The sequence below is a fragment of the Opisthocomus hoazin genome, chromosome 18 (assembly GCF_030867145.1).
Source record: "Opisthocomus hoazin isolate bOpiHoa1 chromosome 18, bOpiHoa1.hap1, whole genome shotgun sequence".
NCBI classification, from domain to species: domain Eukaryota; kingdom Metazoa; phylum Chordata; class Aves; order Opisthocomiformes; family Opisthocomidae; genus Opisthocomus; species Opisthocomus hoazin.
In genome coordinates, this window is record NC_134431.1 from 12920371 (window position 1) to 12937456 (window position 17086).

Below are 17086 nucleotides of genomic sequence, written 5' to 3' on the forward strand. Positions count from 1 at the left end.
GTGTTTTAATGGAAAACAGTTGGTTTGTACATTTTCTTGGTGAGTAGCCTGACCCTTGCTACATTTTAGGGAATAACACAACACCAGATGTTAACATCAGTTCCCATTACATAGTCCATTTGATAACAATACTTTCCAGGCCTGTCTCTTAAAGTGCTTTCAGACACTGTTGTCTTTGAATAACTGCATTAAAAAAAGGAATAATCAGGCCTAGGTTGCAGGGGTTGTAGAAAACCCACAAGGGAAGTAACAACACATTTGGTACTTACCTTGTAATCCTGTGTTGCAATTGTAGAATAGTAAATGACCACATCTACTTTGTGGTACCAGCACTTTGAGCAGGAACTTCATGCCAGCTTCATTTTTGACAGAGGTGGGAAATAAAACTTATTTTGTGACCATAGATGAGGAGTTGAGCTGTACTGATGGTAGAGACAGCCAGTGGAAGTGATAAATGCCATAAGGAACCTTACCATGCTGGTGGCAGTATACAACAAGCCTTTATTTAAGGAGTGCTCACATTTAAGACAAAATAAAGACAAAATAACACAAACATCATTTTTAGGACATTTAGAGAAATGCATTCACCTCACTTGGGTTCAGATTACACCACAGTTATGATACCCTTAGCAGCCCAATAAGTTAGGAAGCAGGTATCTCTGGGATATTGCACTGTTCAATAAGGTAGAACCACAACTTCCTCTTGTTGTTGGAACAATGAACCATTACCAGGACAGGCCACATCATAAGAGCCTTGAACAGCTTAATACTTACATCAACAAACCTGGCCCACATGTAACTGGGTTTCAAGTATATTAAGTATTCCACAACCTCCAGCTAAAAGTCAAATAATTTTACATTGCAGTTAGAGTTTAAGACAGCCAACCCAAAAGATTTGCATTCCAATTGCCATTGGATTCCAAGACCTGCTTTTCCTATTGTAAGCATTATAGTAGTCACAGTACAAGACTCCTCTTGTTGATCCCATGAGGTTACCTCTGCTAAGACTATGTTCTGGATGAAGCAGCAACATCACTCTTTCTGCTGTTGGGCATCTTTGTAGAGTTTGCTGTAATCCAGGGATGAAGTAGTACATCCTTCAGGGGCAGTCGATTGAATGGGTTATGCTTCAGAAGCTTTGAAATTAAATCCCTCGCACCTTCCGTTACAAGTGGAGGAAACTTGAATTCCACCTAAGGAAGAGAAAGGACACTAAAGATGATGCAAGAGTTCTTTGGCAATAACCAAACTAGAGTCAGAGGGCTCTACCCTCCAAGGTACATCTAGAAAGAAAAGCTGTGTCACTATTGTGGGCTATGCACCTTAGGCCTGTTCAGATGAGATTAAGTAATTTCATCATAATCCTGAAGAAAACAAGGTTCTCGCAGCTTGTAGAAGCTAGTGTATTTTTCAGTTCTCTTCAGACAAGATTAGTTTGCCAGACCCTTTCTAGGGTATGCAACCAGAAAAGTGAAGCTTATGTATTTAATAACACCTTGAATGTTAAATATTCATTTTATAAATTAGAAGAGGAGAAGATTAGTTGATTTATGAAAGAGGTAGAAGTTCAGATGCAAACAGAAACAGGGTAGAACCAAGAAAGTAAGGCAAGGTATCTTAAGGTCTGACAGTCATTCTACTGAATGACTGAAGACAGCTTCAGGGATGTAGTTTTATGCGTATCATTATGTCTTGCTACACTTCTAGTTATAATACATGCCCTTCCTCAAGATGACCATTTGTTAAGCTTCAATAAGACAACAGACCTGAAAGGCAGCATGGTTCAGTTAGTCCACGTAAATGCTGGGACATACCCTGGAAATAGCTCTGTAGGTTTCCTGGTATGATTCTGCTTCAAAAGGTGGTTTCCCTACAAGGAATTCATAGCACAGAACTCCCAGGCTCCAAATATCCACCTTTTCATCATGTGTTCTTCCCTCAATCATTTCAGGAGGCAGGTAGTCAAGTGTCCCACAGAGAGTTGTTCTCCTGAAGAAAAGCCTAAGTTAATTATTTACTAATTATGGCAATTATAAGATCCATTTCAAGAGCCAGATAGAAGCTAATGCTGGCAATCACCTGTACCTCAGTGCAGTCTACCTCTGCATAGACTCAGCATCACCAGAATACCTCCTAAAGAAGTGCCAGCAGTAAGTTTACTTTTGCTTTAAAGATTCCGTCACTGCATTCGGTCTTATCCTTCCTTTTTCCATCCCACTTGCTAGATCAAATATAGTCTTCCCTTGTCAGGTGCAATTCAGGCTAATTAAGCAAATGTCTTAAGTATATTGCTACTGTGATGTTTGCACAGAAGTGCTGGTCTGTCATCACATCAACCACCAAAACGTAAAACACTACACCAACCTTCTTCACTTGTTTCAGGTTCAGCAAGTTTTGAACTATAAGAGTTGAAAAACCACAGAATCACAGAATGGTAGGGGTTGGAAGGGACCTCTGTGGGTCACAGAATCACAGAATAGTAGGGGTTGGAAGGGACCTCTGTGGGTCATCTAGTCCAACCCTCCTGCCGAAGCAGGGTCGCCTACAGCAGGCTGCACAGGACCTTGTCCAGGCGGGTCTTGAATATCTCCAGAGAAGGAGACTCCACAACCTCCCTGGGCAGCCTGTGCCAGGGCTCCATCACCCTCAGAGTGAAGAAGTTCTTCCTCATGTTCAGACGGAACTAAAAAAGCAGGATAATACTCCCTCAACACCAGCTGACTATTAAGATCTTTGCTGCAGTGGCCCAGTTCTTAAAGGATTTTTTTTTCCAGTATTTTAGGAAGTTCACATTTATCTCCATTCCACAACTGTTAAGTGCATCAAGAAAGCTAACATTTTCACTACAGAAGTATTTCACTGCATGAAACATATATTGCATTCTCACCTAGAAGATGGAGCATGCACAGACCATCCAAAGTCAGCAATTTTTAATTCTCCATTTGAGCCAAGCAGCAAGTTTTCTGGCTTGATGTCTCTGTGAATCACACTCTTTGAATGACAGTATGATAGGGCATCTGCTAGTTCTGTGATGTACTGTATTTAGAAAGAGAACAAATCTTTAAGGCATAAAGACATTGTCACTCTAGTTTATCTGCCTATAGTATAGCCTTTTCTAGGCATAATTAGTAGTTCAAGGGTTGAAGGAATAATTGCTATAACTTAAAGTCTGGCAATACAGGCTCTGCCTGAAGTGACCAAGCACTTGCAATATTAAGCAATGTTGAACATAGTTATATTAGTGCTGCACAGTAATTTGTCTTCCCAGCTTACTCCTTGTTACAAGTGCACAAGCAAACTAGCATCTAAGGAATCTGTTTCACAACAGAACACAGTTTTATCTGAAGAGCTAGTTTTATGCTGCAGATATTCTAGATCCAAAGAGCAAGTAATGTATAAGATAGAACAACCCACAGTAGCAGTTCTTTGCTCGTCAAACTTGGTCAGCTTCTGAAGTTCTTTGTAGACTTCTCCACGAGGTGCATACTCTAGAATAAGGTAGACTCTTGTAACATCGTGGAAGTAGCCGTATAATCTGAGAATGTTGGGGTGCCTGCAAAAAGATTTAAGTATTCTTCTGAATGAGGTATTTGTCTAAACTTAATTTCCCTTTCCTCTCCCCCCCCCTTCAAGGCAAGCTTAGGAACTTCAACATCTTCCACATGTTCCTTCAGCTCACAACATATCCATTAAGATAGCTTCACAGCAAATAGATGGTGTTTATCAAAGCAGCAGTTTAGACTCCCTACTAGCAAGCAGCTACCCAAGAGCTTGGCTAATTCATATCTTCTTGAACATACCTGCCTACAGCAGCTGGAAAAGTAGGTTACCATTAAAGGTACCAATCCCTATGAGTTTTGTAATTTAAGCTTAAATACTTTCTGTGAAAACTAATTTCTTCAGCAAGTTGGGCTTATTTTCCAGGAAGCAGAATACCAGAAACAAGCTCAGATTCTTGAGAAACTGCAGCTACCCATGTAAATCCAAGCAGCAGACAAGGGCTTTGGTTTTTTGTAATAGAAAGATTTGTTACCAGAGGTTACTTCATTGCAAAGCAGACAAAGGTAAAGGCAAGAATCCTAACTAGCAATTTCACAGTGTCAGATGTTGATGATGATTAAAAGAAACTTCCCTTTTCTTCAACAGGGTATGTTATCATAAACAAGGTTACTTTGTTTATTTGAACAAACACAAACAAAGGAAAAAGTCACTAAGCTTTACCTAAGATGAGACTGTATTTCAACTTCTCTTCGTAGTTGATGTTCTACACCAGCTTCCTCAAGTTGTGTTTTAAAGAGCACTTTCAGTGCCAGAATAAATTTACTCTGCTTTTCACGTGCCAGGTACACATTTCCAAATTTTCCTTTCCCCAGAGGGCGACCAATTTCAAAATCATCAAGAAACCACTGTCTTCTGCAAGAGGAAAGAGAAAGTTACAAAGCTAGAAACTTGTGCAGGCTTTGACTCCTAGGTTTACAATCTATAATTTTCCTGTTCAGTAGATACTTAAGTGATCTGAACTAGATTTTAGTCTTCAAGAGAACACCACAAGGATAAAACATGCATGGATACTTTTCAAAAGAAAGTTCTGAAAGCTAGTCTCTTCCTTCCTAAAGTTTCTGCACAGGGATACCAACATCAGCCACACTGCTACAAAGTCAAGACTGTGTATACCAAGCCAGGCTCACTTCAATACACCTAATACAGACGTATAACCAGTGCATGTCAGAACTGTTTAAGGTAGCCATGTTACAAATCTGTCTTTGTCCTTAGACTCCAGTCTCTTGCACACACAGAGGAGGCTTTGTTTTCAAGTATACATCTTGCGATTGGAGCAGTGGCTATCAGTGTTCTCTCATGGGAAGAGCTATTACTCATTTAGCCAAGTTTTCTTTAGATTACAGAAGTCCTTGTTCCTGATGATTATCAGGTGAAATGCAGCTTTCCTGGAGTTTCATATGTTGTGTTCTCTGAAGCATGGGGCCACTGGTCTTCACAGCCAAGGGGCTCAAGTAACCTTCAGCTCAGCTGCACCGTAATTACAGCACAAAGTCCTAGAAGTTAAAAACAAGCCTAATCCAACATGACTCAGTTAGCTAGAACAATCTGAGCATTAAACTTACTTTTTAGACTCTTCGTTTTTCTTTTTAGCAGTCTCTTCATTTTTCTGTTTAGAGGTGCTTTCTGCTTCAGAATTTTTTGCTATGTATAGAGAAGTAGATCAACTTCATGAACCAGACCCACAAACACAAGGCAAAAATTCACATGGGGAGCAAATCAATCTCTGTGCAGTATCTGCAACAGTTCTTCAAATAAATTCAATGACATTTTAAACAACTTAGCGTAGCTTACTATTGGCAAAGCAGCACAGCAGTTATCGGTGCTATCTAAATGCAATTTTTAAAGCTTTCTTGAAATTAAAATAATATTAAGAAGCTTTCCTCCTGAAAAATTACCATGTTCTTGTGTACCAGCAATTAACACTAGAAAAACTGTGATGCATGGATGGCAGTTACATTAATTCAGAGCTGACTAGCAAGCATCTAGAAATTCAAGGACAGAAACACCCATATTGGTTCTAAATGGATAGTGCAACAACATCTAAGCTGAAGTCTTTGCTGCTATTCTGTTTCAGGGCACAAGCAGGTACTTCTCTACAGGACTGTCCCACATCAACATCAGCTTTAGGTTTTCTACACTGTACTCTGCTTCACAGAATAGAAGTATCCCAGGTGTCACAACTTTATAAATACAGTAACATCATCTTCAGCATTACCAGGTACAGGAGCCTGTTGAGGTTTTTCATTGCTCTTGCTCGGAACTTGAGGCCTAGCAGTCGCTTGAACCAGAAATTTTGGTCGGGGCTGCTGCGTTGTCTGGTTATTAGACAGTTTTTGGTTTGACAGTACAGGTTTTTGTGATTGCACAGGAACTCGCTGGGCAAGGTTTGAAGGACACAGAACACGTTGTGCTTGAACTCCACTGTTCAGTAACCAGCTCTGGGCAGAATGCTGAGACACAGGGACACGTTTCGGGCCATCCCCAATGGGATTAGCAATCTTCAAAAAGAAGATATTATATATTAATTGGAGAATAGCACACAATAACCTTCATGGCCCCATTCAGTACAGCAAGAAAAAAGCCACAAAGCACATTAACAGGAGATATTAGGGGAGTCTGGCCTTATGTTTTATGAATGAAAACATTCTTAAATTTCTACATTGACAAGAGAAAGCAGTTTTCTTCAACAGCATACTTATTTATAGCTGGAATAAGCTGACACTTTTGCTCTCTCTTTAAAGGATTTTATACTATGCTTAAAATAGGAGGAGGATTTCCCAGTTCAAGTATGATGTAATAACATTAACAATAAAAAAAGAGTAAGCCTCTCCAGCACTTTCTCTCCAAGAGAAAGCCACTGGAAGACAAAACTGGCTGTTGTTTCCTGCACATGGGAAAATACTGTTTCAAGATAGTTTTCCCCATTTTAGCTATTTAGTACAGTTAATAGTTACCACAGACAGTTCGTGACCTGCAGCTCTTGCTGATCAGGACACAGGCACCCACCCACTAAGCCATTCACCTTCGCAGCACGGCCGGGGTGTCCGGGGTGGTTCTCCTTCGTGATCCTGTCCATAGTGCCCGAGAAGAACAGCTAATAGAGCTTCGCCTGCGGGTGAGACGCAGCGAGCGGGGCTCAATCCCACAGGAGACAACGCACACCGAGCTCTTCCTCACCAACCCCCCCTCCCCCCGACCGCCGGGAGGCCCCGAGGCCGGACCCGGAAAGGCCTGGCCTGCCCCGCCGCAGCACAACGCCTCCCGCCCTTCCCCCCCCGCCGCCAGCCCGCGCTCGCAGCCTCTCGCCAGGCGGGCCCGGCCCATCCCCGCCGGCGGGCTAAGTCCCCCGGGCCGCGGCCCCACGGCGGAGCCCGGCCGCTCGCTCACCCCCAATCTCTGCTCCCTCCGGCCGCTGCGGCTGTTTGAATTCAAACCGCCCTCCGTTAAATACCCTTTAAACCACCGCCTCTCGCCATTGGCCCCTGTCCCGCCGTTCGCGCCCGCTGATTGGCTCCTTTTCAACCGACCCGCTCGCCGATTGGCTCTCCGCACGCTCCGCTCGTTGCGAGGCCGAGCCTCGTCGCCGTGAGCCTCTGGGGCGCATGCGCAACGGCGGCCTGCTGCGTACCCCGAGTGGGCCCGACCCGCCCGCCCCGAGGGCGGCGTTTGCGCTACATGCGTACTTTACGTACCGTCGCTCCGCCGCTGGCTCCTTCCGTACTCCAACTGCGTGGATCGGCGCCCCGCTTACACACTTTTCTCCGCAAAGTCTCTGCCCGGCCGGGTCTTCCGCTACGCAAACCGCGTACGCCCAGACCACCCACCTGTGGCGACGCTACAACTGCCGCCCCTGCCTCGCAGCCGCTGAGGCCTCGGAGCGTGCCGCCGGCCACGGGAGGCAGGGCGCCAGGTTAGTCCCGCATCCTGCCGGGCTCCGGCCGCTTCCCTCTCCTCCTCCGCCCCGGGCCGGCCGAGAGGCGGGTGCTGCCACCTCGCGTGGAGCCGAGCGTGAGTGGGGCCGGGGGCCATTGTGTCCGGCCGGCGAGGTAGGTGCCCCGGGTGGCCGCCGGCAGCCCCGCGCCGCGGGAGGACGGGCGGAGGGGTGAAGCAGGCCGCCGCCGCGCTCCCGCTGGGACCTGCGGCCCAGGGCAGCGCTCCACGTGCCCTCGGCTCTTGAGGACAAGTGCGAAGGGGCCGCCCGCCCCCGAGCCCTCGCCGGAGCCCCGCAGCCCGCCGAGCCGCGCGGGTCCCAAGGAGGCAGCGCCGGCAGAGCGAGAGGAGCGCGGGGCGGCCGTGCCGTCGCGGGTGCCGGCTGCCCGAGGGTCCTGCGTTCACGGCCGGCAGGGGGGCCGCGGTCGCCGCCTGACGAGCGGCCGCCGAAGCTCCGCTCAGTGCCTCGGAGGAAGCGCGATCCGAAGGCGACTCTTAACTGTCTCCGCGCCGCGGAAAAACAAGCGCGAAGGCGACCCCCGTGTGCGTGGTGGTGTTTACAAGCGAGACAGGATAGGGAAAAAGAAGATGTCAGGTCGTCGTGTCGCTGCGGCATGTGACAGACGCCAGCTGCCACGGGGCATGGGTAGCATGGCTTCCCCCCTCCTTGACCCGCGTCCGCTTCGGCTGCCGTTTCTCGAGGCTGACGTGAGTAGGGCTGTGGGGAGGGGGGGGGGGGTGCGCTCTCGGGACCGGCTCTCGGCCTGCCCACAGCCCGCCAGCCTGCGACCGCGCGGCTGCCATCGCCGGGGAGGCCCGCAGCGCTGACCGACCGCGCCAGCAGCTTGGTCCTTCGCACCGCGCTGGGGGTCCCGGTGTCTCCGCGGGGCTCCGCAGCCGGGACACAAAAGAACCCCAGGCCGCCCGCCCCCTCCCCGCCATCGCCCACCCTCCTGCTGGGAGCCGCCCCCCCCCCCTTTCCCCCCCCAGCAGCTCCACCGGCTGCTCCCGCCCCGAGCGCGGCTCCGCCGGCCTCGGCCAAGGCCGCGACACACACACACACCCCCCCCACACACACACCACACCCCCCCCGGAAGGGGGAAGCAGAGGGACCCCCGCCCCGCCCCGCCGCTCGGGGGCTCCCCGGCCGCGTCATGCGTCACGTGATGCGGCGGGACCTGCCGGTGCCCGGGCGCGCGCGCGCGCGCGGGGGTGTCACGGTCATGTGATGCTGCGATTCTCTCCTTCAAGAGTCGCCTCCAATCGATTTGTGGGCGCTCGATGCAGCAGCCTTCGCGGAGGAGCATTCTTCGGTCCCGGCCGCCGCCGCCGCCTCCTCCTCTGCCGCCGCCGCCAATCGATGCGCTCAGGGCTCCGGTCGCCATTTTAGGGGGCGAGCGAGGGAGGCAGAAGGAAGGGACGGTAGGTACCGGGGTCGCGCCGCGCTCTCCCTCCCCCTCGCCGCCACGGCCCGGGCCGGGGCGCGCCTCCCCCCGTAGCTCCCGCCCCAAGCCTCCTGTCCCCTGCCGGGCGCTGGGACCCGCTTTCCGTCAGCGCCGGCGAAGCGCTGCCCGCCTCATTCAGTCCCGTTCCCCCACGCCCCCTCCCGGCCCGCGGCGGGGAGAGGCCGGGCGGGCGGCAGGAGGAGGCGGTCCCCTGGCTGGGCGGGAGGGAGCGGGCTGGGCTGCGGGGGCCGGCCGGCCGCCTGCCCTCCCGGCGCGGATAGCCGCGGCCTCTCTGGCGCCCGGGTCCGCCGGTGCGAGCCGCGCTGGGCGGGGGGGCCGGCGGCAGCGTTCTGCCAGCTAATGCCGCCCGATTGCTGCCTTCGCTGTTGCGCCCGGACACAGTTCCTGGACTGTTTATTGGCGAGCTTTAAATTTCTACAGCAAACAAGCGCAACAGGTCTTTCCTTTTTTATTTTGTCTTTCATTTCTGTGTCTCTGATTCTTACCTAAAATATGGTCTGTGCTGAAATTCATCAGAATGTGCTGTATTTAAAGGCTGCAGTTGTTTCATGCAACTCTCTTGTATGTGACTTTTCTTCTTTCTTTATTTCAGGCCCCTCCAAGGCATTCCTTGCTCACAATGTATAGAACAAAAGTCAGTTTGAAAGACCGTCAGCAACTTTATAAACTGATAATTAGTCAGCTGCTATATGATGGATACATAAATATTGCCAATGGCTTGATAAATGAGATAAAACCACAATCAGTCTGTGCACCATCTGAACAACTCCTGCACCTAATTAAGTTAGGTAAGCTGGAATAAAAAACTAACACAGAAGTCCAGTTTCTAAATCCCTATCTTAAATCCTTGTGGATGAAGAGGTTAGTGTTACTGAAAAGACATCTTTTACGCAAAGGTTATGTCTAGCAATAGCGTAACACTTTGTTTACTTTGATACAGCCTTTGTCTCGGTGGCTTTTTTTGAAGGGCGTTCTTGCTCTCTGTTTCATCCTTCAGTATGCATTAAAAGCAGAACAGATCACTGAGTGTTGTCAAAATCTGTTTATTTGAATGTCTAACACATAAGAGTACCTGCTCAGTGTCCTGGGTGACTGGCAACCTTCTAAAAATACGCTGCAGTGAATGGGATCACTGAGTCCACAGGCCTGATAGAAGACTGACCCACGCAGTTCTTTGCCAGATTTAGAAATAGTTTCTGTATTCCAACACTGTCTTTCTGACAGGAAAGGGAGCAAGCCTTTCAATTGGCAATCTTCGCTCGCCTTTATATGTCAGTCTCAAGAAAATAAGCTTCACGGTCTAGGGTCTCGGCAGAGGTATTGCCTGTTCTCTCTTTGTGTATCTTTCTCTCTGGAAGTGCATCTGTGCCACAGTATGCAGTCAAAATACTTGAGCTGCTGTTGAAACAGGCTGACTAAGCTACTGGAAGAGGTCTAGCCATAACATCATGTCTTTTCTGTATTGCAACTGAACTGGTTCTGCTGCCTGAACTAGTTGAGTTGAAGAGTATAAATATGTGAATCCATGTGTCTGTCTGAAGTGAGAATGCCAGACTTGCAATTTGTAGATGAAAGCAACAACAACTCTTATATTGCAATTGATGAGTTGATGATCACAGTTGGGCACATAGCTGAAAATTCTTGAGTCTGCCCTGTTACCGCTTTTAGTGCTGAACTGTCTTTTTTCTGTAGATGTGTCCTGGAAATAAAAATTTAAAAAAAAATCTGTAGAGTGGGTGTGAAGAGGAGTAAAAATTTTCATTTGCAGTGCTGTGATAGCTGTTTGGGTGTGTTTTTTTTTTTCTTCAATGCAATAAAACAGAAACAAAAAGAATCAGTAAATGCTTCATTTTTTTTTACTTCAAATCTCATGTAATAATATTTTGGCTTGTTTCTCCCTCTGAAAAGCTGACTAGAGGGCCATCAATGGCTTCAGTAATCGGTTGTCAGTGCGTTTATCAGTACTTGCCATCCTACAATATTTGCTGGTTGTATTTCCACGGTTAATTTTAAGAGCTGGGTTCTGCCCTAGCATAGCCAAAGTATCTCTCATTTCTCATGAGAAGTACTGCTGTATAACTAAATGTGCTCTGGTAGCTTAGCTGTGTTGCGCAGGGGCTGTCTCTCTCATAACCTGACTCGTGGGTGTTACAGAAGTCTGTAGCAAAGATCTGGCCACAGCCTGTCTAAGGAGAAGGTTAACCTGGTTTAAGCGCATCAACTTCTCTCTTTTCAGGAATGGAGAACGATGACAGTGCTGTTCAATATGCAATTGGGCGGTCAGATACGGTAGCTCCAGGCACAGGAATTGACTTGGAATTTGATGCAGATGTACAGACCATGTCTCCTGAGGCTTCCGAATACGAGACTTGTTATGTCACATCTCATAAAGGACCATGTCGTGTAGCTACGTATAGCAGAGACGGACAATTAATAGCTACAGGATCTGCTGATGCTTCAATAAAAATTCTTGATACAGAGAGAATGTTGGCCAAAAGTGCTATGCCTATTGAGGTAAAATATGACTTGGATCGTAACCGCTTTGTGAATTCTTGCAGTGCTGTCTGTTTCGTGCCATGTTTGTACCTTGTGGCTGGCTCTGTGGGTTGGACTAAATATCTGTCTCGCCGTATTTCCTACTCCAGTGGTGGCTCATAAAGTACCCTTGAAGAAAACAAAGAAGAAATAGGGCAACTAGACCTGTGTAACTTCTGGCAGCAGTCTAGAGCATTGAGCCAGAAATAGCTTCAAATAGTTGCTGGTAATTGCTGTATTGTATGAATACGGTTCATTTCTGAACCCACTTACACGTTGGGCCTCTACAGCCTCCAGTGGCTGGCTGTTTCAGAACTGTTTCACAGAATACATACGTATTTGCCTCAATTTTTCTCTAATACAGTTACCAGGTAGCAATTTAAAAATGGAGAGTTTTTTTGCACAGAATGCAAACCAGATTCTCAGCAGTATTCTGCGTGAGTAAAAGTTGCGGTTTTCCCAGTTGGTACAGTTTCCCTCAGTATCTTGATTTGGACTGTTTATGAAGAACGAGATACGTTTTCTTGCATCAGTTCTTTGCTACTGAAACTAGTTTGTCCTTGAGCAAGTCAGTTGACCTTTGAAAAGATACAGATATTTTATCTGATAACAATATATAATGGGCCTTCAAATAATTTAAGATAATAGTGATTATGTGGTAAGTCATACGTCAGAAAGGTAGCTGCCGTTTCCTACCTGGCCAAGTGTAAAACCTGCATTTCCTGTTAAAAGCGTGTTCTGCTTGCTAACACTCTGACTTGTTGAATGTTCTTTGCAGGTCATGATGAACGAGACAGCACAGCAGAACATGGAAAATCACCCTGTTATTCGGACTCTATATGATCATGTGGATGAAGTTACGTGTTTAGCTTTTCATCCAACAGAACAGATCCTAGCATCTGGCTCAAGGGACTACACGCTTAAATTGTTTGATTATTCAAAACCTTCTGCCAAAAGAGCCTTCAAATATATACAGGTTAGATGCAATACCAGTTCAGAGCAACCAAAGCGTGAATGTATCAGCACTGAGGTATCAGTGAGCTGAACTGTGTCTGAGTTTGTAAGTGGTTAGGTATGTAGGAGTAGGCAGCTACAAAATCTACAGGCACTGTGGTAATTGCGTGTTAAGAGTTTATGCGCAATGGATACCTCTAGTGCCTGTCTGCTTTTTGTTAATGTAGACCAAATCTAATATGGGTAACTTTTAAATCAGTTACATTATCTTTGTTTGGAAGGAGAGTTTGGGATTATGTGGTGGTGGACTTTGGGGGGTGTAGCCGGCTGACAAAGCCTCGTTTCACTTTCCTGTGATATCCCAAAAATGAGCGGGCACTGCAGGCTGCTCTAGGACAAAAAGTACAGTACATTTAAAGGTAGCCTGTCATTTTAATCCTATAGGAAGCATTCTTTGGTTTGCAAAAACAGAACACGTTATTCTAACTGATAATTTAACTAGTTTTTAGCACTTTAATGCCACCAGAACTGACACTTCCATTTCAGATTTTTTTTTTTCTTTCTTACACCAATTCTGTATTTTTGACCAAACAGGAAGCAGAGATGTTGCGCTCAATTTCTTTTCACCCTTCTGGAGATTTCATCCTTGTTGGTACCCAGCACCCTACTTTACGACTGTATGATATCAATACTTTCCAGTGTTTTGTGTCTTGCAATCCTCAAGATCAGCATACTGATGCTATATGTTCAGTAAATTACAACGCAAGTGCAAACATGTATGTGACAGGAAGCAAGGATGGGTGCATCAAACTGTGGGATGGTGTTTCGAATCGCTGTATCACTACGTTTGAGAAGGCACATGATGGAGCTGAAGTCTGTTCTGCTATTTTCTCCAAAAATTCAAAGTATATCTTGTCAAGTGGAAAAGACTCTGTAGCTAAACTGTGGGAGATATCCACTGGTCGAACATTGGTCAAATACACAGGTATGTGGCAGGTGACCTTCCACGTACCTTCTTTTTAGGTACCAGCCCATGGCAGGGGTGGTGATGTTGTCAGAAGAATAGTGATTCTTAAACGCGATGGGAGACTGCTGCTTTAAGGATAGATCGCCCTGAATTTTTGAAAACACATAATGTAGACTAATTCCAGAAGAGAAACTATGATTCTTGTATGTCAGTCAGTGTAATCGTATTTAGTCTGAGTAGTTTTTGGAGACTTTTCTGACATCGTTGCTCCATTGTTTTGGAGCAACGTTATCACTACACTAGGGAAAAGTAAAAAGAAACACTGCCCTAAGGACTGGGACATGCGTACAGAGGGTTTTGTTCTCTAGTTTTCTTCAGTGTGTTTTACAAACAGTGATTATTAAAACAGCATCATCACTTTTCTTACTGGTGATCACTTTGATTTTGTGACTTCTATTTATTGCTAGACTAGGGGCACAGTTTAAACTGGAAGGGTCAGAAGTAACACATAATCCATTTCTGGCTAGGGCAGGCCACTTTCCTGCAGAGTACTTACCCAGAGAGGGAGAATTGAACTTACTTTGGGGCAGTTGTTTTAACGATTAGACTTATGTGCAAAAGATAGTAAGCCATGGCAATATTCTGAAAGTAGCTACAGCTGGTTTGTAGCTTTTTATTTGAAGGATGTAATTGTGTGCAAGATAGTCATACTCGGAGCATGCTGGTAATACCATGCTTTGGTCTCAGCAGGACTTAAGAACTGGGGAAGGATGTAGAAGCTTTGCATATGATAGCAGCTGTGTGACAGGGGAAGCTTTTGGGTCAAGCAGTAATGTGCTTAAGCATTAGGAATGATAGCATGAAAGAGGAGAGGATATTGAAAATTTGGGGTATCAGCTTTTGGGGTGTGTACGGTCCTTTTTTGTACGCTAGCTCTGATTTTGCTCTCGACCAGCAGGGTGCAGCACCTCCTTGATAAACTTTTGCCAAATATCAGGTAGGATGCAGGTGTGTGCATTGCAAAGTAAGCGCCTGTATATGAAACACATTTTATTTGAAGGGTGTGGAGGGAAGGTATGGCCAACGTAGGTCACACAATGTGCTATATGATAGATACACTAAAAACAAACGTTTTCATTCATAATATGAATTTGCATGTTCTACTGTCTGTGGTCTTTCCCCTTAGTTACAGCTGTAAGCCTTGTACAAAAAATGGAAGGCAAAAGTGCTGTTGAAATTAAGCGATTGCACTCACAGGGGTGGTTGGACTGACTGACACAGCTGGAGTAGTTAATCTTTGTATCTTCTAAGAAATTTTAGAATGCACCACGTATATAACTACAAAAGAATGTTCATTACCGATTCACCTGTTGTATGTGGAGGTGGTAGGCTAACTGAGAAAATGAGGCTTCTTTGCAGAGCGCAGAAATTGATGCTTTGTGAGAGGTTTATTCTTAGGTCTTTGGAAATCTCCTAAAACTGATCCTATTTGGGTTAACATTTTGCTGCATATATTTAGGAGCTGGTTTGAGTGGACGACAAGTACACAGGACACAAGCCGTCTTCAACCACACAGAAGATTATGTGCTGCTTCCAGATGAAAGGACCATAAGTCTCTGCTGCTGGGATTCAAGAACTGCTGAACGGAGAAATCTGCTTTCTCTTGGGCACAACAGCATTGTCCGTTGTATCGTCCATTCTCCTACCAATCCTGGCTTCATGACCTGCAGTGATGACTACAGGGCTAGATTTTGGTACAGAAGGTCAACGACAGACTAAGGACAGCTTTATAAAACAGTGATTATCCAGATTCATTATATCATCTTGTATTGATTGTACTGCCAACAGCTGCCTAGATGAAAGCCGTGCTGTGTCTGTTTTTTAATTCTGTCAAACATGGCAGAAAAGTATCAAAATACTGAGACTGAAGTTTTGCCCCACGCTAATTTTTTTTATTAGTGTGTGTGGCATCAATTTTTGTAAGTCATCTCTAATTGTACTCAAGGAGTGTGGGGGGAGAATAAAATGAACCTTGCAGGAAGGATTAAACTTGTTCTCCTGTCTTTCTAAATCCTGCGGCAGATAATGTGACTGTATCTTGCTCAAACTGGGCAGTGTGAGCCAGTTTTGCTCTGCATTGTATCTGTGCAATGCCACTGAAGTCGGTTTAAAGAATGGGTTACATAAGAAACAGCAGAACTTGGCAAATATTTTAATGAAGCCTTAAGCTGCCGTCAGTTCTGATTCATTCTTTGTAAAGCTCTGTTTTGTATCTTTTAGTCTGGGGTTTTTTTGCTGGAGTTTTATTTGTTGTTTTGTTGGGTTTTTTATTCAGTTGGCCAAGTGGACCTTCAATTCTGAGCCAGTCTTGTGCCATCAGAATTTGAAACAGGATTTTAAATTGTTTAGATGAATTCAAGAAATGGTGTTCTAGTTCTGGTATTAAAGCTCAGACTTGAAATCTTGTCTTCTGTTGAATTTATCTTAGCAAGTGGGACTTCAAAGTAAATTCTGGTATTTTTAAGGAATATCCACATTGCAACTATAAAATGTGACAGTGCTGCAGCACGTGAAAATAAGAATAATTCTGCCATAGAGACCTTTAGGATCCTCTCAAAGAAAGAAACTGTTGTGCATATTCATTTCTGTATTTGTACCTCAGAAATGTCACTTTGCTTCATTTTACTGAGAAATTTTCATCTTGTTACAAAGCACTTGAATTACATTTTTTTATTATTATTCAAAAACCCAGACTTGCGGTTTCTTCTCCCTGTTATCTCTAATAGTCTGAGTTTCCCAGACTGCATCTTGTTCAACAGAAGTACAGATCATTGAGAAACTCTGTGCTTGAACCTTCTGTATGTTGGAAAATTCACTACTTCTATTTTACAGATAGTGCCCTGTGCAAAACTATACATGTGTTCATTCAAGCGCAGTCGTCGGGTACAGTGTGCTCTTGGGCTTCACATTTGGGAGACTTCCCTTAGTTAAAAGTTCAGCGCTTGCTTTCATGAGGATTTTTAAATGTAAGATTGTTCTTGCTGCTGGATTGACTTTCCATTACCACTGATGAAGTGTCTTGTCAGGGGCTGATGAGGGTACAGTTTTGTCTGTATTTAAATAAAGACTACCTTTTAAAAAGTTACTTAATATATAAAGAAGGAAATGTATTAGCTTTCTTTTCTATAGAACAAAGGAGAAATGAATATTGGAAGGCTGTGTCTTTGGGGACATGTTAAAGTTTGGCAACTTCGTTTGTTGGGTTACATCTGAATCAAGTACAACTACAGGTTTACCGTATAGCACGTGGGGTGGTTTATTAAAGGAGAAGGACAGTGAAGCTTCATTTCCTCTTAAAAGCTACTGCTGTGCAAAACATTTATTAGGCTTAGCAATCCCCTTTGCTCCTCCTCTGCCTCCCTTCAAGTTTCTAAAACTTCAGAAATGTGGGAGTTCTGGTGGCTTTTTTGGTGGAGAAACAAGGAGAACCAGGGCTTGGTGGGAGGGAAAAGGAAGTCCTGACACGGTTATTAATGCATGCTGTACTCGCTCAATGACAGCAGCCCTCTGCTGTTACAGGCAGCCTGCTAAAAGGGTAGCAGTGGCAGTTTGTTTTTGGAGTGCCATATTTGTTTCACTTCTGTTAAGGAAGCTGTCCATAAGTAACATGTTT

General features: G+C 45.5%; 2 protein-coding genes across 5 annotated transcripts; one reads left to right on the forward strand and one right to left on the reverse strand.

Annotated features, from left to right (window-relative positions):
• Positions 1–481: 481 nt before the first annotated feature.
• AURKA (aurora kinase A) lies at positions 482–7336 on the reverse strand. Of its 4 annotated transcripts, none has more exons than XM_075438997.1 (9): positions 7254–7336; positions 6584–6670; positions 5777–6059; positions 5124–5202; positions 4222–4413; positions 3415–3553; positions 2888–3036; positions 1815–1989; positions 482–1193 (listed from the first exon to the last, which is right to left on the reverse strand). In XM_075438997.1, the coding sequence occupies exons 2-9, from the start codon at positions 6635–6637 to the stop codon at positions 1008–1010; spliced, it is 1257 nt and encodes a 418-aa protein (XP_075295112.1). In that variant the 5' UTR covers positions 6638–6670; positions 7254–7336; the 3' UTR covers positions 482–1007. The 4 variants fall into 4 exon arrangements, with proteins under 4 accessions (XP_075295112.1, XP_075295115.1, XP_075295113.1 ...); XM_075439000.1 differs by having other exon boundaries at positions 7089–7265; XM_075438998.1 differs by having other exon boundaries at positions 7013–7265.
• Positions 7337–8079: 743 nt separating this feature from the next.
• On the forward strand, positions 8080–16538 carry CSTF1 (cleavage stimulation factor subunit 1). Its single transcript, XM_075438996.1, has 7 exons — positions 8080–8199; positions 8743–8913; positions 9550–9745; positions 11194–11471; positions 12271–12468; positions 13041–13431; positions 14933–16538. Exons 1-7 carry the CDS (start codon positions 8080–8082, stop codon positions 15190–15192), a joined length of 1614 nt encoding a protein of 537 aa, XP_075295111.1. The 3' UTR covers positions 15193–16538.
• The last annotated feature ends 548 nt before the right edge of the window (positions 16539–17086 follow it).

Coding starts and splice junctions, on each gene's coding strand:
- AURKA (XM_075438997.1), bottom strand. CDS start 6,637: ATGGACAGGATCACGAAGGAGAACCACCCCGGACACCCCGGCCGTGCT. Junction 5,203..5,776: donor TCAACAGGCTCCTGTACCTG/GTAATGCTGAAG, acceptor CTCTATACATAG/CAAAAAATTCTGAAGCAGAA. Junction 1,990..2,887: donor GTGCATGCTCCATCTTCTAG/GTGAGAATGCAA, acceptor GCTTTTCTTCAG/GAGAACAACTCTCTGTGGGA.
- CSTF1 (XM_075438996.1), top strand. CDS start 8,080: ATGTCAGGTCGTCGTGTCGCTGCGGCATGTGACAGACGCCAGCTGCCA. Junction 11,472..12,270: donor AAAGTGCTATGCCTATTGAG/GTAAAATATGAC, acceptor TGTTCTTTGCAG/GTCATGATGAACGAGACAGC. Junction 13,432..14,932: donor AACATTGGTCAAATACACAG/GTATGTGGCAGG, acceptor GCATATATTTAG/GAGCTGGTTTGAGTGGACGA.